Source organism: Macaca thibetana, chromosome 9 (genome assembly GCF_024542745.1).
Source record: "Macaca thibetana thibetana isolate TM-01 chromosome 9, ASM2454274v1, whole genome shotgun sequence".
NCBI classification, from domain to species: Eukaryota; Metazoa; Chordata; class Mammalia; order Primates; family Cercopithecidae; genus Macaca; species Macaca thibetana.
Genome location: NC_065586.1, coordinates 13449321 through 13473356, shown reverse-complemented (window position 1 = coordinate 13473356; position 24036 = coordinate 13449321). Strand labels below are relative to the sequence as shown.

Genomic DNA, 24036 nt, shown 5'->3' with positions numbered 1-24036 from the left:
GCTAAGGGTTTATACTATACTACTTCACATAAAATATAGGAACCTTCTAATACTCTAGTTTTATTTACCACTCCCTCAAACTTTGTGAGATTTTTGTCATAGTACATCTACTTATGTTATAAACCCCATAATACAGTGTTACAATTTTCCATTAAACAATCCCATGATTTTTTAAAGAAATTCAGAAAATCAAAATATATATCCTCTTATATTTACCCAAATACCATTTTCTGTGTCCTTATTATTTTCACTGGATCCAAGTTACCATCTAGTGTTGTTCCCTTCCAGCTTGAAAAATTCCCTTTAGCATTTCCTATAGCACAAGTCTGCTGGTGACACATGTTCTCAGCTTTTATCTGAAAATATCTTTATTTTGCTTTCCTTTTTGCAAGAAAATCTTGCTGCATACAGAATTCTCGGTTGGCATTTAGGTTTTAGTACTTAAAGATGTCATACAATTGTTGTCATGGGTTCAGTTCCCTAGGAGACAGACTCCAAGATGGAGTTTATCCAATAGATGTTTACGAGGGAATTTCCTTGGCATCAAAACCTGTGGGAAAAAGAAGAAAGTAAGAGTAGTCAGAAGTAAAAGTTCATCTGTGATGCATGCCCTGTAACAGTCTGAGCTGACCACCTGGGAAGATCTGGTCTGAGCTGACCACCTGGGAAGATCTGGAGCAAGAAGGGCCCTTCGGATACGTCTTGCCTTGGACCAAGATGGTCAGGCTCAATTGACTGATCCCTGACTGTAGGCACCTCAGGAAGGGGTATGACCTAGAGTGAGGCCATTCTCGACAACTGAGGCAATTCTTAAAGAAGCAAACAAATGAAAGTTATCTACTAACACCACTCTTCACAGTTGGGGCAACAAGTTTTTCACTGAAGGTTTCCTGGGTGTGCATCATAGTCTTCTGGCCCCATTGTTTCTGATGAGAAGTCTGCCGTCATTTGTGTTGTTGTTTCTCCTTATGTAGTGTTTAGAGGTTTTGTTTTTTTTTTTTCTTGGCTCCTTTATTTCTGTCTTTGGAATTCAGCAGTCTGCCACGTCCTGTTGGGGTCCGTGCCGGGGGTGGTGGAGAATGAAAGAACACACAAAAGACAAAGACACACAGAGAACATGGCGGCCACGCTCAGAGCCTCCGCCTCACTTTATTTATACCCCATAAACCCCACGTCAGCAGAAAGAATGCAATGCAAAACAAACTTTCTTTTCCCAGATGTAACCTTCTACTCAGTTCCTTGTTTCTATGCTCTTCCTTATCTGCCTGCCTTCTTGGCGCCTATGGGAGTTCATTAAAAGTTCAATTGGAGATACTGTCCTTGAGCCCTATCTATTCTCAGCATACTGTTTTCAAAGGCCCCTGCAACGTCCTTAGTATAGTTTTCCTTGCATTTCTTCTGCTGTGGTTAACTAACCTTTTGGATCCATAAGTTTATGTTTTTACTAAATTTGGGAGGCTTTGGCCATTATTTCTTCAAAATTGTTTTTCTTCCCTCTTCTCTCCCCTTCTCTAATTCTAGAAGTCCAGTTTCATGTGTTCGACGGCTTGGTATTATATTATAGTCCCCAAGTATCTATTCATGTATCTTCTATCTTTTCCTCCTCTTTTCTTGAATTTGGATAATTTCCATTATTTTCAAATTCACTGACTATTGTGCCACCTCCAATCTGCCATTAAATATATCTAGTAAATTTTTCATTTTATTTACTGTATTTTTCATCTAAATTTTTCGTTTGAGTTTTTTCATTGTTTCCATTTTGTTGCTAAGATTCTCCATCTGTTCATTCATTATACATATTTTCCTGTAAGTCCTTGAACAGTCTTATAATAGCTGCCTTAAAATTCTTGTCTGCTAAGTACCACCTAAGGTTTGGTTCTCATTGACTGGGGTTTTTTTTTTCTTCTTTTGGGTATGTATCATATTTTCTTGTTACTCATGTGTTTAGTCATTTCTTAACTTATACTAGACATAATGAATGATACAGTGTAGAGACTCTGGATTCTGTTACATTGCTAAGAAGAGCGTTGATTTCTGTTCCAGTAGAGAATTAACTTTAATTTGCGTATTTCAGTTTTCAGACAAGAATCTGAGCAAAGTATATGCAGATTTTGGGGCTTGTTGCCTCTATGCAGCCCTCCCTTTTAGACTTATCCCCAGCTTCCTAGCTGCTTTTCAATCCTGAACACTGTACTCTGACACCACAGTCCAGTAAGGCTGCAACTTTCTTCATCCTGAGCCACCTACTGGATTAGTGAACATCTTAGGGCAAACACTGCAAACTCAAAAATCACACTGATATAGTTCCGACCTTTTAAGGTAGACTTTTCTCCAATTTTTGCCTGCTTTCAGTCTCTGTCTGGTATCTTCCAATAGGTGATTTTTAATACTTTCATCCAGACTTTATCATTGTCATCTGTGGGAAGGTTAGTCCCGCCAAGTTACATAATTATTACCAGAAGCCAAATTCCTGATCTTATATTTTGCTCCATACTGGAATCATGTCCCCTACCCCTACCCAATTTTTCTTTGTGTTAGAACATCAGTTTTCACTCAAATGTTAATCTTCCCACATATCTTCGGGGGTAGGTCGTGATTAGGCTGTCAGTTGTTATAATTTATTGCCCTTGCATCAGTCATGTTTAGGAAGGTTCATATATTAATCAGGAAACCAGAAGCTACTCTATGTAGCCTAGATATTAAGGGTTTTACTATAGGGAATTTGTGGTTTACCCCTCATAGTTCCCCCTGAAAAAAAACCTAAGGGAGCATTGGTAACAGAAGCTACCTGATATGGTTTGGATTTGCTTCTCCACCCAAATTTCATGTTCAATTGTAATCCCCATGTTGGAGAATGGGCCTGGTGGGAGGTAACTGGATCATGGGGGCAGACATTTCCCTTGCTGTTCTCATGATAGTGAGTTCTCACGAGATCTGGTTGTTTAAAAGTGTGTAGCACTTCTCCCTTGCTCTCTTCCTCCAATCCCAGACATGTAAGATGTGCCTGTTTCCCCTTCCACCGTGATTGTAAGTCTCCTGAGGCCTCCCCAGCCAAGCTTCCTGTATAGCCTGTGGAACTCTGAGCCAATTAAACCTCTTTTTTAAAAAAATAAATTACCCAGTCTCAGGTAGTTCTTTATAGCAAGAACGGACTAATACACTACCACTGACTTTCTCAACCTGAAGCACTCAAAGCAAGTGGTTCTTAGAACTCACCTTGACGTTTTTAGCAATATCACACCCATTCATACCTCTGACCGCAACTGACTCTAGAGAATGATCTCTTCATCACTATGGCTCAAGGGTGCCTCTCGTTGTTACATCCCACCCTGGAACCATATGACAAAGGGGATTATGGCAAACATAGTTCCAGGCTTCTCTTCTTCAAAGCAGAGGACAACTTAGAAGGGGTAGTGTCGATACTGAACTGACAACAGGTAATCCAACACAAGGCATGGGACCCAAATTAGCCAAAGGAACATGAGGGGAAGGGAGCTGGAGAGATTCTGGAAAAGACTTAGTTGCTAATAAACTGAACAATACAAAAAGACTCACAAGAACAGTCCCTCTTCTTCTTCCACTGAATTCGTTGTTGTTGTTTATTTTTGCATGACTCTTGGAACAAAAGCATGAATCTTGTGATGATGAAAGGAGCTAGCTGAGATGGAGGCAAACACAGTGGCTGAAACCTATCCAACCTAGATTTCTTGTTGTGTGAGAATAAATATTATTTAAGTCATTTTCAGTTGCTTTTTCTGTTACATGTAACAGACATGGCTCATTTTGATCAAGGAGGTAAATCCCAGAAGGAATGGTTTAAAGGGGTGAAACCGGTAGCCTTCAGGAAACCAGAATAGGAGTGAGGAGGTGTGGTACAGGGTACATTGTTATTCTATGCCTTGTGCTATTTTTACATTGTAAAGAAGATGTACCACATGGATTAAAAAATTAAAGAAGAGACAAGTCGACAACTTGCCTTCACATCATGCTTTTTGTTTTGTTTCTGTTTTTTGAGATGGAGTCTTGCTCTGTCACCCAGGCTGGAGTGCAGTGGCACGATCTTAGCTCACTGCAACCTCTGCCTCCCAGGTTCACATTCTCCTGCCTCAGCCTTCTGAGTAGCTGGAACTACAGGCGCCTGCCACCACGCCCTGCTAATTTTCATATTTTTAATAGAGCCAGGGTTTCACCATATTGGCCAGGCTGGTCTCGAACTCCTGACCTTGTGATCCATCCACCTCGGCCTCCCAAAGTGCTAAGATTACAGGCGTGAGCCACCACGCCCAGCACATCATGCTTTTTTTTTTATTCACTCTGACCTACAGTGCAAAACAAAATGGTAGCTCTAATTTCTGGTGATCATCCATTCTAGCTGCCTACTAAAGAGTGAATCCCATTCTCATTCCCCTTAGTCTGCCATCTATCTGCCACCAAAATAATCTCTCTGAAGGACAAATATGATCACATCCTTATTGTGCTTAAAATGCCTAATGGAACTCTAATTTTACTTCTGTAGGATAAATTCTAAATTCCTTAATATGGCATCCAAGACCCTTCCTGGTTTGACCCCTGACACTCTCTTAAGTATTATTCCAGCCATTCCGAAAATCTTGCTTTTCTCTAGACACTCCACGCTCTCTCAGACCTCCATTCTTTTGCACATACTGTTTCTCTGGGGTGGAACTTCCCTCCTAATCCCTTCTACCTCTTTTTTGAAGTTTTCTTACTCCCCAGTCCTTCTACAGTCTCTTCTTCCAGATACATTGCGGATACCAACAGCCTTCATCAGCATGGATTATATAACAGTTCAAAAATCACTTATGAGAAATTCTGAAATCCAGAAAATCTCTGGGTATCTTTTGCATGACAAAAATATAAGTTTATTCATCTGATGGCCACACATCATATTGCACACATATTTAACTTTATGAAGAGAAGGGGAGGAAAAGAGATAAAGAGAAAATCCATAATGTCATCAAGGCATAGATAGATAATGTCAATTTACTTTTTAATGTTGCTGTTGGGAATTGCTCTTTTAGCTCTTCCCAGGGAATACTAAAATATTTTTTGAGTAACTCATTTGCTGGCAAAACCTGAATTGAACTATTTATATGTACGTTTATAATCTCAATGGCTTCTACTTTGTGTGAATATTGGTTAATTCTGTTGCAGATATATTAATGGGTTCCATTACAGAGTGGAGCCTCGGGCCCCACAAATGGTATTACGTAGCTCATTTTTGGACTGGGGCTACAGATGCACAAGCTTGTACACGTAGAGTTTGTGTATCTGTGGCCCCACTCCAAAAATGGCCACTGCAATGCTTCTCATCCCACAAATTCTTCCAAAACGTTCACTTCTCATCAAGACGTGAGGCCTGTTTCTTCTTCCCGTTGAAAATGGGATTTTATGCCTGCCTTGATGAATAAAAAGCAGTGGAATAGACACTGCTTGACTTCCAATGCCAGATCTTCGAAGGTCATATGGCTTCTGCCTGTCTTCCTTTTTCTCTTGAACTTCCTGCCCTTGAAACCTGGTCACCATGTCCCAGGCCACACGGTGAGGTCACGTGGAGGTGTTCTGACCCACAGTCTCTGCTAAGGTTTCAACCACCAGCCAACACCAACCACTGGACATGCCAGCAAACAAACCTTAATGTCACCCCTGCCCTGGGCATACAAGCATCCCACCTGTTGGCCAAATGGAGCAAAGAAAAGCTGGTGCCACCAAGACCTGCCCAAAATGCAGATTCATGAGAAAAGTGAATGTTTTTGTTGTTTTATTAAAACCCACTAAGTTTTGGGGTAATTGTTATGCAGTCATAGTAACTAGAATACCATGATCTTACCTTAAGATGTGAACAATTCTGGATTCCAAAACCTACCAAAGGTTTTCAGATAAGACATGTACACTATAATCATACATTTGTATATCTATTTTTCAGTGGAATTAGAAGTTTTCTGAAGACAAGAACTAAGTCTTTTTATCTTGGTATTCTCAGAGCCAGTGTCTAAGAGTTAGTAGGTCCTCAAGGCATGTTTGTTGAACTAATGAAAGAGTAAACCAAAGAAAAAACACAGTTCCAAACAAGCGACTATTTCAAAATAATTATTTAAGAGTCTATGCAACTCAGTCCATTGCCCAAAAATAACTTAGAATGTCTTATTTTTATAATTATTTTCAGTTTATAAACCATAAGAAAGTTTCATTAGCTTTCCTATTTTGTTTTTATCCTAAAATATTATCTATTATGATCATGTATTTTATCTATCAGACTATATTCCAAATTATCTTTGGCTGTTTCCAAAAATCAAATGCATCATTAAGGACGAATGTTTTTCCATTACTAAGAATAATAAAAATAATTTTACATAGACTCTGAAGGTGATTCCAAAACAGGAGATTGCATTGTTTTTTAACAATGCAGTGCTCAAATGCCATGTAATGCAATGAGGTGTTGATACAAAGACTTCAGCATCCATGGTGACACACCTTTAGAAGAAATAAAAACCCCACTAATTTGGAGTGCAAATTCTACGTTGCATGACAAAAACATAAGTTTATTCATCTCATGATCACATATCATATCACACATGCATTTAACTTTATGAAGAGAAAGGGAGGAAAAGAGATGAAGAGAAAGTCCAGGCCGGGCGCGGTGGCTCAAGCCTGTAATCCCAGCACTTTGGGAGGCCGAGACGGGCGGATCACGAGGTCAGGAGATCGAGACTATCCTGGCTAACACGGTGAAACCCCGTCTCTACTAAAAAAAAAAAATACAAAAAACTAGCCGGGCGAGGTGGCGGGCGCCTGTAGTCCCAGCTACTCGGGAGGCTGAGGCAGGAGAATAGCGTAAACCCAGGAGGCGGAGCTTGCAGTGAGCTGAGATCCGGCCACTGCACTCCAGCCTGGGCGACAGAGCGAGACTCCATCTCAAAAAAAAAAAAAAAAAAAAAGAAAGTCCATAACATCATAAAAGCACGAATAAATAACATCAATTTCTTTGTTAATGTTCCTGTTGGGAATACCTACTGTATTAGTCCATTCTCATGCTGCTGATAAAAACATATCCGAGACTTGGTAATTTATAAAGGAAAGAGGTTTAATGGACTCACAGTTCCACATGGCTGGGGAGGCCTCACAGTCATGGTGCAAGGCAAAAGAGAAGCAAAGGCATGTTTTACATGGCCGCAGGCAAGACAGCGTGTACAGGGGAACTCCCATTTATAAAACCATCGGATCTCCTGAGACTTATTCACTATCACCAGAACAGTCTGGAGGAAACTGCCCCATGGTTCAATTATCTCCACCTGGCCTTGCCCTTGACACATGGGGATATTACAATTCAAGTTTGTAATATCTTGAGATTTGGTGGGGGGAACATAGCCAAACCATATCACCCACTTTAGCTCTTCCTCGGGAATGTTTGAATGATGAAATAAATAAGGCACTACTTTTACAGTTTCACTGCCCAACATTGGTTTGGTTCGACTTTAATAAATCCTTGCTGCCCTGTTTTCCTCCTCCCTCACTATAAGTCAAGGGCTTGAAGGGGGTTGCATGTAAGAGCAGCTCAGCGTCATTCACATTCAGAGGAAACATCAATGTGATAGCAAAAAGAAAAAAATGTTATTGAAATAAATATAAACACAGTCTCTGAAAAGAATGTCAAAACGGAGATGAATCTTCCAACCCACAGCAGAAGTTCTTGAAAAGCTGATTTCACCTTTGCCTTCTCTCTGATGTGGCACAGAGCCCAGCAGGACATCCCCTTCTTTCTCTTCCTATTCTTCCATAATCCCTCTCTCTACCCCTCTCCCGCCCACGCCCCTTCCCCCATACACCCCACCGTGTCCTTCTTTCTGTGCTACCCATCTCATCTTCTGAATCTGTTCTTTTCTCCTGGATGACTAGCTTGCTGCCTTTTCTGTATCAACTCAACTGGCCTTGATTTCATTTAATTCCCTCCTTCTTTCATTAACCCAGTCCTGTACAATTCTGGACCCAGGAACACAGCATGGGTGACAACAGAATTCTCTTTTTCAAGGCAACGAGTGGGAGAACCTGGAATCCTTAGGCACATATACATATACATATGTATATGTTGTCATAACAACATCTTACACACGGAATTATATTTCCCTAAATAGTAGTAGGATTATGGGTAACCTCATCTATATCTCTATAGTTAGGGTATCATAAAATACACCATGGTTTAGGCCCAGTGTGGTGACTCACACATATAATTCCAGCACTTTGCGAGGCTGAGGCAGGCAGATCACTTGACATCAGGAGTTCAAGATCAGCCTTACCAACATGGTGAAACTCCATCTCTACTAAAAGTATAAAAATATAAAAATTAGCTGGGCATGGTGGTGTGCACTTGTAGTGCCAGTTACTCGGGAGGCTGAGGCAGGAGAATCATTTGAACCCGGGAGGCGGAGGTTGCAGTGAGCCATGATGGCACCACTGCACTCTAGCCTGGGCAACAAAGCAAGAAAAAAAAATACACCATGGCCTGACTCCAGATGAACAGCTGAGGGACCAGCTATTCACTGATACATATTGCTGCAGATCTGAATAAACTGGTATTGATTTAAATGGATGGGTATCTCGTCCAATTCAGAGCTATCTCATCACTGGGGCTACCTCATTCCTGGGGTCCCCCTCGTTGGACCTGACATCTCAGCAACAATTTCATAGGCCTGGAAATTGCCAAGGACCTGGCAATGAATGTCAAGTATACTCTCTTCTATTCCCCAACGCCATCCCACTCTGAACTCTGAGCCCTGGGTGAAGTTCTGGGAAATGAAGGGTGAGCAAGCTGCAGGAGTAGAAATTCCCATTTACGATAGGGTTGTCAAATAAAATCCAAGACACCTAGTTCAATTTGAATGCATAATTTATTAGTATAAAGCATGAACCAAATGTTGCATGAGACATACTTACACTTTTTTAAAAAGTATTCATTGTGTGGAATTCAAATTTAACTGGGTGTTCCTGTTTGATTCTCCCCTTCCTCTGCCCAGATCTGGTAACCCTAATTTATGACATTTGGTGAAAGAATATCAACCAGGAATACCTAATGCTTAAAATGAGAATTCTCAGGTTTATGGTGCCTCTTCAGTTGCCCATAAAAATATACCTAAAACATCAGATTATTTAAAAGTCAGCCTCTAAGTACAGTAAGTCAGACAGAGGCAGTCTGAAGCATGAAGATGCTTAGGTAGCTGCAAGTGTTTTATTGGTGTACTACTGGAGACCAAGTTAGCTTGTCCTTAAAGAATAGATGAGGTTGTAGCCCTGCGAAAATTTACTTGTCAGCATTACTCGTACAGATGAGTTCAAAGTCTCTTCTCATTTCCTGGAAAAGGCGTTGGGAATTTCAAAGCAAAACACTTGCAGGAATGTTTTATTTTATTAATTATTTTTTGAAATGAAGTCTTGCTCTGTTGCCCAGGCTGGAGTACAGTGGCACGATCTTGGCTTGTGGTAACCTCCGCCTCCCCCGTTAAAGTGATTTCTCCTGCCTTAGCCTCCTGAATAGCTGGGATTACAGGCACATGCCACCATGCCTGGCTAATTTTTGTATTTTTAGTAGAGATGAGACTTCACCATGTTAGCCAGGTTGGTCTCGAACTCTTGCCCTCAGATGATCCACCCACCCGGGCATCCCAAACTGTTGGGATTAAAGGAGGGAGCTACCTTGCTCAGCCCCATTTAGCTTTTAAATAATGATTTAGTCACATGAAGTTACACTGCTGTAGTTTCAATATCTGCTGAGAATTGGGGTGAGAGTCCTTTTCTCTTTTTTTTCTAAGAATGATCAGGATTGAAGATAAGAAAGTGAGTTAGCCACGTTAGACTGTATTTATCACTTTGAATGTCCACTTTTCTACTCAGTCTGAATTAGATATTTCAGGAAAAAAAAAAACCATGAGCTTTTGAGCACTTTTGTGATGCCTACCGCCATCACTCTTTAAATTTTTCTGGCCAGTGTAGTTTGCTTTATTGTAGTATCTTTGGTCTTTAAGTTTTCTCAATTTGGCAATGTAGATTTCCTTCCGATTTTAAAACATTCGCCAGGCACGGTGGCTCACATCTGTAATCCCAGCACTTTAGGAGGCTGAGGCGGGTGGATCACTTAAGGTCAGGAGTTCAAGACCAGCCTGGTCAACATGGTGACACCCCATCTCTATTAACAATACAAAAATTAGCTGGGCGTGGTGGTGCGTGCTTGTAGTTCCAGCTACTCCGGAGGCTGAGGCAGGAGAATCACTTGAACCTGCGAGGTGGAGGTTGCAGGGAGCTGAGATTGTGCCACCGCACTCCAGCCTGGGTGACACAGTGAGAATGAGACACTGTTTGGTGTCCGCAGTGAGTCCAGACTAAGGAGTGCGCTTGTTCAGTTCAACAGCGGTCACCATGGTGCAAGGAAGCACACAGTCATTCCCCATTGCCTGAATAGTATGCGGCCCCCAACGGGGAGTTTGGGTCAATGATGAGATGGAGCCTGAGTGAACTCGGAGCATCTCAGAGATCAGAGCAGAGAAACAAGGAGAGGCATTTCGGGTGTGTTCAGAGAAGTGGGGCAGGGTGGGGCTTCAGGGTGAAGGTTCAGGCAGGAGCATGTGAGGGACTAGCCAGCTTCTGTTTTCACTGAAGAATTCCAAAAATTATTTCGCATCTTCAACTCTCTGTTTGAAAAGAATGCTATTCTGCTGAAATATGACTGCGGAGTTAAAGCAAGTCTGTTAAACGTCATCGAGGAAAATAAACCTAGACTCACCCGACCTGGCAACCTCTTCCTGCGTGTCCCCTCTCCCCACCCTCAAACACTGACCTGTCTGAATTCCATTCCGTGTTGCTTTTAGTGTTTCTGATGTGGTGTCTGATGTGAAACACAGCAGGTCCTTCTCATCTTAACAGCCTGCTAACCTGTGTACTCACTGAATGCCAAAGTGGTCTCTTAAATACCCTCATTTCCTACAGGGGCTGGAACCTAGAACAAAGTGCTGTGGGCATAAGTAGGCATTGAGAGTGAATTAATGAATGCAACCTCCAAATTGCTAACATTTAAAAATACTAATTAGCGGCTGGGCGTGGTGGCTCACACCTGTAATCCTAGCACTTTGGGAGGCCGAGTCGGGCGGATAGCTTGAGGTCAGGAGTTCGAGACCAGCCCGGCCAACATGGTGAACCCCATCTCTACTAAAAATACAAAAATTAGCCAGGTATAGTGGTGCACACGTGTAGTGCCAGCTACTCTGGAGGCTGAGACAGGAGGATCACCCGAGCCTGGGAGGCAGAGGTTGCGGAGATCACGCCACTGCACCCCAGCCTGGGCAATATAGCAAGACCCTGTCTCAAAAAATAAAAATAAAAATACTAATTAGTATAATATGATTTGCTCTCAAAAATAAAACAGAATGGAATCACAGAGATCCTCCTGCCTTGACGGTTCTCACACAGACTCCTTTAGGATGAGACTGAAGTGCAAAGTCAGGAAAGTGTATGATAGACTTCAGTCTCCTGAGTTATCAGTTTGGCAACCTCCACTAGAGTTAAATTAGCCATAAGAAAATGAACCAAAGTACCAGCATGCTATACACATCAGGAAAAAGAACAAAATGAAATCGTATTGACAAAATGTGTCTCTCTTTTCTCTAGAATTGTTCATTTGATCTTTATCCCAAACCTTCCTTGACATGATTAACCAAAGACTGAAAATTGAAGATATGAGACACATAAAGGGTCATTTGAACCTGTAATCCCAGCACTTTGGGAGGCTGAGGCGGGCAGATCACCTGAGGTTGGGAGTTCAAGACCGGCCTGACCAACATGGAGAAACTCAGTCTTTACTAAAAATACAAAATTAGCTGGGCGTGGTGGTGGCACATGCCTGTAGTCCAAGTTACTCTGGAGGCTGAGGCAGGAGAATCACTTGAACCCGGGAGGCAGAGGTTGCGGTGAGTCGAGATCATGCCATTGCATTCCAGGCTGGGTAACAGAGCAAGACTCCATCTCAAAAACAAATAAATAAATAAAAAGGTTATTTGATTATCTACTCTGGTTTTGAGGCCACATGGACACTTACACGTTCCCTACAGAAATATTTTCTAGAACTCTGTCCATTCCATTCCCAGTACTCTAAATGTCTGGAAGCCTATTTCCGAGGAGCTTATTCCAGTTAGGCTGAAATAACTTCTATTTCAATTTGTCTCATTTAAATGTTGCCCCATTACTCCTAGTTAGACCCTCTTCCCGTCACCGTCTTGTAGATAATTTTCATATTCCTTTTTAGGTATAATTTAACTGTGCTTCCCACATTAACTTGAGTAGACAGTATATGGTATAAATTACAGAAAACAGCGATGTGTGAAGACATTCTGTGGTGAATAAATTAAGGCATTAATTTCAGACATATCAAACTAACACTTTTTAAATTTGTGGTTCCTATGATTTCAGACCTGTTTCCAAGGTCTTTGGAATGGGGGAATTAAATGAAAGAGATTAGTCTAAAACTTCTAACTTTACTTCATAGGTTGGAGACTGGCCATTCCTGATATAAATATATTCACATTTTAAAAAGGAAGAATGTTAAAAAGAGAATGTAACATGGAGGACCTATTCAGATTGAAGGCGATGTCGGCACAGGTGAAAAAGATTGGGTTTATCAGGAGGCTGAGGCAGGAGAATCGTTTGAACTGGGAGGCGGAGGTTGCAGTGGGTTTAGCAGCACATCAGATATAATTGCCTTAGTTGGGCAGTCAGGAGAGAATAAAGACTGTCCATTGGGAGAGGACTTCATCCCCCACCAGGTATTTGATAATGCATCTGAATATGCTGAAGGACTGAACATGTTTATAATATGAAGGAAAGGTTTTTAAAAAGGAGAACCTCCCTCCAATTTAACCAAAATCTCAATGTGCAAAAGAAAAACTTCCCAGCACAGGCTCTCCTGGGATTCTGGAATTTCTGACTTCCACACTGATGGAGGATTACAGACATGGAGCTGGCACTGAAACACACACACACACCACAACTACCACCACCACCACCATCACCACCACCACCACCACCACCACCCCCCCACATTCTTTTTCCGTAATGATGTTACAAGAAAGGGGTCTGCATCCAGACGCCAGAAGAGGGTTCTTGCATCTCACGCAAGGAAGAATTCAGGGTGAGTCCATAAAGTGAAAGTTTATTAGGAAAGTAAAGGAATAAAAGAAAGGCTACTCCATAGGTAGAGCAGCCCCAGGGTCTGCTGGTTGCCTATTTTCATGGTTATTTCTCAATTATATGTTAAACAAGGGATGGATTATTTATGCCTCCTCCTTTTTTTTTCTTTTTCTTTTCTTTTTTTTTTTTTTTTTTTTTTCTTTTGAGACGGAGTCTCACTCAGTCACCCAGGCTGTAGTGCAATGGTGCAATCTCGGCTCACCACAAGGTCCACCCACCTCCTGGGTTCACACCATTCTCCTGCCTCAGCCTCCTGAGTAGCTGGGATTACAGGCGCCCGCCACCACAACTGGCTAATTTTTTTGTATTTTTAGTAGAGATGGGGTTTCACCTGGTTAGCCAGGATAGTCTCAATTTCCTGACCTCGTGATCTGCCCACCTTGGCCTCCAAAAGTGCTGGGATTACAGGCGTGGGCCACAGCGCCCAGCCATGCCTCCCCTTTTTAGACCATATAAGGTAACTTCCTGACATTACCATGGCATTTGTAAACTGTCCTGGGGCTGAAATGTAGCAGTGAGGGTGACCAGAGGTCACTCTTGGGGCCATCTTGGGCCAGTTTCTTTACTGCAAACTGTGTTATCAGCAAGGTGTTTGTGACCTCTATCTTGTGCCGACCTCCTATCTCATCCTGTGACTTGGAATGCCTTAACCGTCTGGGAATGCAGCCCAGCAGGTCTCAGCCTCATTCTACCCAGCTTCCATTCAAGATGGAGTCGCTCTGATTCACATGCCTGTGACAGCGAGGCTTGGGAAAGAGTCAAGTCCATCTCTGTTCCCAGTTTTTTCTTCACAGTATTTATCACTGATCCCACATTTTTAGTTTATTTACTGTCTATCTCCCCCAGCTTCCCACCTCGTGGAGAATTTAAACTCCACGAGGACAGAAAACGTATTTTGTGTTGTTCACTTCTGAGCCCCCCAAGTGTAGAAGACTGCCTGGCTCATCCCAGCTAGTCAACAGATATTGGCTGAAGGAATGAATTCATTTACTAGGCACCGATTCTCTAAGGAATCAAAGATATGCATACTTCTTTGCTTTTAAGAGCTAGACAAGAAAACAAAAACTTATCATACTGTGGGAAGAAGTTATTTAAATTCCTAATGGCAGGCTTTGAGATCGTATTAATCCCTAATTTTTTTGAGACAGGGTCCCTCTCTGTCACCCAGGCTGGAGTACAGTGGTGCGATCTCGGCTCACTGCAACTTCTTCTGCCTCCAGGGTTCAAGCGATTCTCCGGACTCAGCCTTCTGAGTAGCTGGGACTACAGGCATGCACCACCATACAAGGCTAATTTTTGTATTTTTGGTAGAGGTGGGGTTTCACCATGTTAGCCAAGCTGGTCTCGAACTCCTGACCTCAAGTGATCCACCCGCCTTGGCCTCCCAAAGTGCCAGGATTACAGACGTGAGCCACTGTGTCCAGCCAGATCTGACAATCTTCTTAAAAGCACTAGAGATGAGGCTCCATGAAGGCATAGGCCGCGTCTTGCTTGTCTTTTTATATTAGCTCATCACACGGGCCTGGTATCATGAATGAAGAAGAGCCATTGGAAGAGCTGACATAGATCACACTAGGCCCTGGGGTAAGCACTTAACATGCATCAGTTCATTCACTCTTCACGACATGTGAGAGGTACAATTAGTATCCCAGTTTCCAGGTGAAGAAAATAAGGCATAAGAGAATATAGAACTGCCAGTCCTCAATGGCTTGCCTCTCAGCTCCAGAGCCCCCCTACTTTGTGACCCTGGAGCTGGCGGCACATTAGGTCTTGTCAACAGAGGGCACCAGAGGGACACTGCAGGGCCACAGCCTCAGGAAGCCCCTTCCCATGCAGGATCTGGTCCTCCATTGTTCCAGTGTGGGAGCTCAGGGGCCAGCTTGGCAGAGCTCCAGTCGCATGCTCAGGCCACAGTGTTCTTACAGGTAGCTGCTTCTGCAGACTAGCTCTGTCCCTTGCCTTCTGGAAAAACATTTGCCTACAGCAGGCTGCGTGCTCTTAAAAAATAAGACTGAATCCCTGACTGGGGGTGGAGGGACCCTCCTCCTCCCTCCTTCCTTTAGCGTTCCCTCTCCCTCAGCAAGATACAGTGGCTGCTTCTGTGCACCTGCTACTTCTGTAGCCCCTAGACGCCTCTATTACCTCTTTTAGTAACTAACCATCTTCTAAGAGTTAACAATTATTTACATTAAATTTTCCCTAGATATAGCACAGGTAGGGTAATGCAGCGTATCAGATACAGAACTGACCACGGTTCTACCACCATGAAGTGATAAACCTGGGTTTCAAACCCAGGAAGTCTCCAGAGTATATGCCACAAACTTCTATGCTATACTGTCACAAATGTTTGGGATAAAACTCGGGTTAACACTGCCTGCAGTCTGAATACTTCTAATGCTGCAGGAGGTATTTACTTACCTAAGAGTTTCATTCAATTGCAACAGTGAGAATTGCAATATCATTGTAAGGTGCTCAATTTCATCTCAGGTATGGCATGGACTAATGCCATATGACCCTAAATTTGAATTTTTCAAATCACTTTCACATGCAGGATTTCACCTGCAAACAACTTGGCGGAGTTGATAAGGCACATGTTATTCTTTCTATAGATAAAGAAACTGAAGCTTACAAATAATAGAAACTTGCATGGTGAGTGGTAAGCAAGTCTCCCTAAACCCTGCCAGAATTTCATCTATAATATCACTGTCTTGTCTTGGTGGTTAGTTGCTCCAGAGTGAATTTGACTGGGAGGAGGAGAAAGGAATCTCTGAAAGATCTCTACATCCTAATCCTTGGAACTGTGAATGGTGCCTTATTTGGGGGGGGGGGGGGGGCGGGAAGCAGGGGTAGGGGGTGAGGGTGGTTTGCAGGTGTGATTAGTTAAGGATCTTGTGAAGGGAGATTATCCTGGATTATCTGAGTACGGCCTAAATGTCATTATAAGTGTCCTTATAAGAGATGACGAGGAGACTTGCACACGCAGGAACAGGAGATGGTGATGTGAAGACAGAGAGAGCAATGCAGAGATTAGAGTGATGCGGCCATAATCCAAGGAATGCCAGCATCCTGCAGAAGCTGGAAGAGGAAAGAACAAGAAGAGGCGAGGCACAACTTTCCTCAAGAGCCTCTGGATGGACCTCAGCCTCGAGGATGCCTTGATTTCAGGCCAGTGCTACTGATTTCACCCTTCCAGCCTCTACAATGGTGAAATAGCAAATTTTTATTGTTTTAAGCCACCAAGTTTGTAGTCATTTGTTATAGCAGCCTCAGCAAACTGACACACTGACAAATTCAAGCTTAAGAGAAAAGTTTATACAGATAGAAGACAATTTCTTAACATAAAAACATTTGTAAACTCAGCTTCATTAAAATTAAGAACATTAAGATGAAAGCATGAGCCACAGATCGTGAGAAGACTTTTGTAATACAAATATCCTCCAAAACAAATATCTAGAATATAAAAAGAACTTCAAATGGCAAAACTGCAACTACTTTTGCACCAACCTAATTTTTTTTTTTGAGATGAAGTCTCCCTCTTGTTCCCCAGGCTGGATTGCAAATGTCACGATCTCAGCTCACTATAACTTCCGCCTCCTGGGTTCAAGCGATTCTCCTGCCTCAGCCTCCCAAGTAGCTGGGATTACAGGTGCCTGCCACCACGCCTGGCTAATTTTTGTATTTTTAGTGGAGATGGGATCTCACCATGCTGGCCAGGCTGGTCTCGAACTCCTGACCTCAGGTGATCCGCCTGCCTTAGCCTCCCAAAGTGCTGGGATTACAGGCGTTAGCCACCATGCCCAGCCCAACCTAATAATTTTCAAAAGACCAACAGCTCAAAAAATTTTGAATAGGCAAAAGATTGAACATGCTCATCACAAAAGAGGATGTCCAAATGACCAATATGCATAAGAAAATGTGCTTAATGTCATTGGACAATTGGGGAATGCAAATTAAAATCCCAGTGAGATGAGGTACCACTACACCCTCTCATGATGGCTAAAATTAACAGGACTGATAATATCAAGTGTTGGTGAAGACATGAAATAACTAGGACTCTCATACACTGTAGGTGGGCGTATAAATGGATAGAATTACTTAGAAAAATGGCTGGGTGCAGTGGCTCATGCCTGTAATCCCAGCACTTTGGGAGGCTGAGGTGGGTGGATCACTTGAGGCCAGGAGTTCAAGACCAGCCTGGCCAACACAGTGAAACCCTGTCTCTACTAAAAATACAAAAAATTAGCTGGGTGTGGTGGCACGCACCTGTAATCCCAGCTACTAGGGAGGCTGAGGCAGGATAGTTGCTTGAACCCAGGAGGTGAAGGCTGCAGTGAGCCAAGATCACACCACTGCACTCCAGCCTGGGTGACAGAACGAGATTGAGTCTCAAAAAAAGAAAAAAAGAATTACTTAGAAAAACTATTTTAATAGTAGTCTACTACATCTAAACAAATATATATACTATAATACAGCAATCCTATTCATGGATATATGAGATAAAGTGTGCTTATGTGCACCAAAAAGCATGAACAAAAATGTACAAGAATATCCATCAACAGTAGATTAAAATTGTGCTACATTCTTATAATGAAATAATGTGCAGCAATGAAAAGTGATGAACTACTACTATAGCCAGCATCATGAATGAATCTCACAGGCATAACATTAAGCAAAAGAAGTCAGACACAAAATAGTACACACTGTATGCCTCCATTTATATGAAGTTCAAGAGCAGGCAAACCCAAGCTATTGTGAGAGAGGTTAGAAATATGGTTTCCTTGGGGGGGTATCTACTTTGAGGGGCCTCAAGGAAGCCTACTGGTATGCTGGAGAAGATCTAAATCTTCATCAGGGTGGGGGATACATGGATGTGTATATAAGTAAAACAAATTAATTGAGATATCCACTTAAGGTGTGTATTATTTATCATATATAAGGTAGATCTTAAAAAGAACAAAAAAATGTATTTTAAAGAACCAAGTTAAAAAAAATTAAGGTTAATGCATCATATTTAACAGTCAGGAAACAGCAGACCATTCTAGTTTCACTCAAAAATGGTCTTCAGAATGGATTTTTCTCATTTGCAAAATTGGAATATTAATATATACCAATCTCACAGAGCTATTAAGAGTTAGATAATGCATACATATGCTTGAGCTATAAAAGAAGCCCTATATAAATATAAGGTAATATTATTTCTGGAACATTCCAACTCTCAATTTCACTTATGTAATCTCTTATAAATACTGCCTCCTTTCTCTTAAATTACAATCACCAAAACCAATGAAGTCAACGAGTGTAGAAACTGCATTAGGTCAGCAACACTTCGGAACCGGCGGCTAAAAGGAGGGCGTCTATTCCTTCCATGACTGTCTGATGTGTGATTGTCCTGATGTTGAAAAGTGGATATTTATACGTATTAAATCTTCCTGAAGGATTCCCAGAATCTATTTAATGACAGGATATTCAATTCCAGAAAATCCAATCAAAGATTATAAAAAGACTGAAACCCAATAATCCCATTCTGCTCATCTTCTTTCTGAGGGGGTATTAATAAAACAGTTAAACAACAATCACGTTGTAGACATACTACATCTACGTACATAGCATGATTCAAATCAGACATTCCTTCTAAATCTGAGATGCCCAATGTGGTCACCACTAACTACATGTGACTATGGACAATTTGAAATTCGGCTAGTTTGAACTGATTTGTAATCTAAGGTTAAGATGCATACCAATTTCAAAACTTTGTACAATAAAAAGCATATAAACTATCTCAATAATAATATTCTCATATTGATTATGTGTCAAAATAATAGTATTTTAATGTATTCAGTTAAATAAGATAAATTATTAAAATGAATTTCATCTGTTTATTTTTACTTTTTTCAGTGTGGCTAATAGGACATTTGAAATTACATATATAGCTTGCATTGTATTTCTATTCGACAGCAGAGCTCTAAATAAAGATGAAACATTTCATAATGCTATTCCTCTTAGGACAGTTTTCAGGAAGAGAATTTTAAGTATCAGGGTTAAGGTTACTTCATGTTTTCTGGCCAAATTATCTGGCTTTGTCAAAGATTGAAACCAACATGAAATCTTTATAATCCAGTGGGTTTAACCATGGCCATATAATAAAATGTTTGCCCTGTGTGATGTCATTGAATATTTGACCGATTATCTCTGATCTCCAGTAACACATAAACCTGTGGTTCTGGAACTTTAGGGGGCCTTTAGGAACGAGGCAAAGAGTGCTCACTTCGGCAGCACATATACTAAAATTGGAAAGAATGAGGCAAAGAAATGACCTCAGTAGATCCCCTAGAAAACTTTCCAGGAACCCCCAATACAGACACTATGTTTGAATGAAAACAAGATGGCTACAGACTGATTTGGGTCCCCCACAAACTCGTATGCTGAATCCCTAACTCCTAACGTGACTGTATCTGGAGATTGAACCTTTAATAGAAGGTAACTAAGGTTAAAAGAGGTCATAAAGGCGGAGCCCTAATTTGATAAGATTGGTGGCCTTATAAGAAGAGGGAGAGAAAGACTGCTGTCTCCCTATGCCATGTAAGGGTAGCGGTGTGCAAGCTAAGGAAAGAGCCCTCACCAGAAACTGATCCTGCCACACCTAGGTCTGAAACTTGCAGCCTTTAGAATGGTAAGAAAAGAAATTGCTGTTAAGTCACCCAGTATGTGGTATTTGTTACAATAGCCCGAGCAGGCTAATACAGTAGTCCCCCTTTATCCATGATTTCGGTTACTTGCAGTCACCTATGGCCTGCAAATATTGAATGCAAACTTCCAGAAATAAACAATTCATCAGTTTAAAATTGTGCCCCATTTTGAGCGGCATGATGAAATCTTTAGCCAACCCACTCCTTCTGACCTGGAATGGGAATCATTCTTTAGCCCAGCGTATTCTTGGTAGTTGGTTGGTTATTAGGAAACATAAAACAAAAACAACACAGTATATATGGGGTTTGATACTAACATAGTATATACGGGGTTCGGTACTATCCTCAGGTTCAGACATCCCCTGAAGGTCTTGGACATATTCCCCAAGGATAAAGAGTGGCTACTATACGGATACCTGCCACTTAAAGCAATCTCGCTTCATGTTTTACTTTATATTTCTATTTTTTGGTAGAGACTGGATCTCATGATGTTATCCAGGTTGGTCTTGAATTCCTGGCCTTAAGCAATCCTTCTGAATCCCAAAATGTTGGGATTACAGGTGTGAAACACCACACCTGACCCCAAGCAATCTCATTTTAATTAAATATTATAATTAATCTTAATACTAAATGTGATATATATTTTTGTTAGATAAGAGCATAGTGATTTGCACAAAATGCAGAGTAAATAGACATTTATTTTCTCTAAAACTTAATAAGACAGGCCCAGCCTGTGTCCTCTGCAGGCCAACTCACTCATACACCATCTCTGGAAAGCCAGGTTAAAAAGGGTCAAGGAGAAATGACTACTATTTAAAAATATTCTTACTCAAATATTTTATTCTTAACTCTATCAAAAATATTCTCTTCAGTAAATGGAATTTGCATTCCCACTTGAACTGAAAATGCTAAGTTGTTAATACCTTCTCCAGGGATTTACTTCTTGGGATGACACCTTCACTGACTTCATCATAGTTTAAGCATAATAAAATCTCATTATATGCTCCAAGGCATGAAGGATCCGGGAAGTTCCTTAGTCAGTGTAGAACTTAGCCTTACGGCTTTGAGAATAACATTTTAAAAGGCATTACATAAAGAAAGAATGGATCCCAGCCTGAGGAACAAAATTGTATGCTTTGTTTCTTTAAAAACATCCAAAACAGCCGGGCGTGGTGGCTCACGCCTGTAATACCAGCACTTTGGGAGGCCTAGGCTGATCACTTGAGGTCAGGAGTTTGAAACCAGCCCGGCCAACATGGCAAAGCCCCATCTCTACTAAAAATACAAAAAATTAGCTGGGCGTGGTGGCCCATGCCTGTAATCCCAGCTACTTGGGAGGCTGAGGCAGGAGAATCGCTTGAACCCAGGAGATGGAGGTTGCAGTAAGCTGAGATCACACCACTGCACTCCATCCTGGGCGACAGAATGAGACTCTGTCTCAAAAAAAAAAAAAAAAAAAAAAAAAATTCCAAAACATCTTCAGGTTTTTATGCCTGGTTTTAAAGAAAGGGTGGCAGGGAAGGAAGAAACCCAAATAGGGTATTGCTTTAATCACTGTTACCACTAATTTTCTGAGAGCAGCAAGGCGCGTCTAAGAACTCCAATAAATGTATACTAAATTTTATGTGTCCCATACATGTTTTCTGGGAAAAAGGGCCCTTGAGCTTTGAACATAATCTCAAAGGAAACAGTGACCAAAAAGGTTAACAACCTCTTGTTGAAGGTTTGCTTTATCGAACGGAAGAAACAGTTCTCCCTCTCCCCTCCATGACAGCCTTCCAGGTGTGCCGCCTTTGGTACCATCCAAGACCTTGGGATGGGTAACCATCCCTGCCTCTATTGCCTGGTCTGCTGGTTACCCTGCTCTTTGGTTCTGTTTCTCCATGCGTGCTTCTGCAAGCTGCCTCAACGTCCCTCTTCCTCGGCACTTGTGCTATTCTGTGTCCCTGAAGAGCGGTTCCTCAGCGGCCGCCTCATTTGGGTGGGACCCACGTGACACTCATCACATTTGGCAACCTCCCCATTTTCCTTTCTCTTTGGGGGCCACTGGCCTTTGCCCCGTGCTGGAGGGGTAGACCCCCGCCCCTCCGACTCTTTACCCTCTTCCTGGTTGGGTTTGGCGGATACTTTCACGCACGTCCCATCACGTTCCTGTCCTACCATTCCCAGATGGTGTGAATTCTTTTCCTGGCCCACTCGAAAGATGTGAGAAAGAAATGGTGCCTGGAGTACTCTCTCTGCTTCCCCGATAAGAATATTACACAAAACCAGTAAGCGTTTTGTGTTTGGGTCCATGATTCCGACATATGACCTGGAGAAGCAGAGTCCCCTGCACCTGCCTTGACCATGGCCTCCTGAGAGTCCCCAGGGCCACCAAGCCCCCCATTCCAAGTGCTCTCCTTGAATGTGACTCGGCTCTTCCCACAGTCCGCCCAGCCTGGGTTAGGGAATGGGAGGTCTCTCTACTATACTCTTCTCCACAATATTCTAAAACCTCCTGTCTGTCCTTGTAGAGAGAGCGCAGATGGGTAAGTTTTTTCCCCCCTAAAACTTGCCTAAAATCAGCGCGTCGGGCCCCGAGGAGCCCGGGATGTGAGGGCTGGGAGGTGGCTGCCGGGGCGGTCCGCGCCCCCACGGCGAGGTGCAAACAGGAGCTCGGCTCAGCAAGCGGCGGAGGGAGGCCGGCCAGCGGGGTCTGTGAGCGGAGGCCCGGGTGGCGGCGTCCCCGGGGGCAGGCAGGCCGGCCGGGCCCGGGCCAGGGCGCTGCGCCGCGGCCTCCGCGCCTCCTCGGGGCGCCGCGCGGCCAGGCCGGCGGCGGCGACGGCGGCCCCCGGGGATGGCGGCGGCCGGGCTCCGCCAGCAGGTGGCCCCGGGGTCCCGGCGGCGCCGCCCCCTCCGCCGGCGCCCCTCCTCCCGCGGGGGCGGTCAGCGCCCCGGCCGGCTCTGCACCCGCCGCCGCCCTCCCCGCAGCCCGCCCGCCAGCCGCGTCTCCGGGGCCACCACCACCGCCGCCGCCGCGTCCGCAGCTGAGCCCAGGCGGGCCGGCCGCCCCGAGCCGCCCCCCGCCGCCGCCGCCGCCGCCGCCGCGCCCCCGCCCGGCCCGCTCCCAACGGAAAGTTGGGCTGCGGCGGGCGGCGTCTGGAACCCGCGGGCCGGCATGAGCGGGGGCCGCGGGGGCGCCTAGGGCACCGGGAGGCGGCGCCGCGCGGGGGCAACTTCGCCCGGGAGCCCGCGCCGCGGGGCCCCGCGCCTGCAGCCCCGAGCGGGCTCGCGGTGGTTCCTCTCGTCCCGCGGCCTCCCCCCGCCGACTCCAGGCGCGGACCTTGGTCCCGGCGGCTCCGCGGCGGTGACACGAGCCCGCGCCGCCGCCGCCGCCGCCGCCGCCTCCTCAGCCCCCGCCGCCGCCTTCCCCGCACCATGGAGTTCTCCGAGAGGAAAAGAAGCAGGAAATCCCAGAGCTTCAAACTGGTGAGCCGAGGTAAGCGGCCGCCGGGGCGGCGGGGGCAGGCAGCGGGTGCCGCGCCCTCGGCCGCCCGCGGGGGTCTACGCTGGGGGTCGCGCCCTCCCGGAGCCGCCGGTCCTTCCTGGTCCCCCGGTGCCTCCGCGGGGCTGGCAGGCAGGGCCGCGGCCGCACACGCCGGGCGGCGGGGAAAGTTGTGCGGGGGGAGCCGGGGTGTTATTTAACGTAAACAAGTCGGAGGGCAGCTCAGGAAATTAGCAAACAATGACACCGGGGGGCCCGAGCCCTCCTCGGGGCGCCTCCGGGGCTGGGCTGGGGCGGCCGCGGACCTGCCTGGCCATCAGGCCGAGCGTTGACCATCCGACCTGAGATTTGCTGTTTTTGTTTTCTGGGGTCTTCCCCCTTCCCCCCGCCGAGAGAAGGAGGAAAAAGGATGACCGTTGTTGTTCCTTTTAAGAAGGAGAAAGAAGCTCACGCCGTGTCCAAGCCCAAGGCGGAATTGTTGACATCCAACATCTCTAGCTAGCTGATTTGGGTTGGAAAGGTGTTTTAGACTAGATCACGTAGCAGTCAGATAAGTATCCTTTAAAACAAAAAAAGGAAGAAAAAAAAAAAAAATCCAGATAGTTCCTGACAAATTAACAG

At 44.0% G+C, this 24036-nt stretch overlaps 3 protein-coding genes across 22 annotated transcripts in view; 2 read left to right on the top strand and 1 right to left on the bottom strand.

Moving 5' to 3' along the window:
* Positions 1 to 24036, bottom strand: part of PRPF18 (pre-mRNA processing factor 18) — a 387690-nt gene that overhangs the window by 81765 nt on the left and 281889 nt on the right. The gene's annotated exons all lie outside the window — the stretch shown is intronic.
* The window catches only part of PHYH (phytanoyl-CoA 2-hydroxylase), a 1057918-nt gene that overhangs the window by 787379 nt on the left and 246503 nt on the right, over positions 1 to 24036 (top strand). The window lies entirely within an intron of this gene.
* BEND7 (BEN domain containing 7) overlaps positions 22883 to 24036 on the top strand; it is an 89160-nt gene continuing 88006 nt past the window's right edge. For 14 of the 20 annotated variants that reach the window (XR_007728669.1, XR_007728670.1, XR_007728671.1 and 11 more), the window contains exon 1: positions 23319 to 23409. Coding sequence is in view for 13 of the 20 variants with exons in the window: in XM_050803233.1 (XP_050659190.1) it covers positions 23349 to 23409 (61 nt within the window). In the remaining 7 variants the exon portion in view is untranslated. Of the gene's footprint in view, positions 23410 to 23711 lie in introns of those variants that run through there. The other 6 variants (XM_050803227.1, XM_050803224.1, XM_050803236.1 and 3 more) reach the window with 6 other exon arrangements.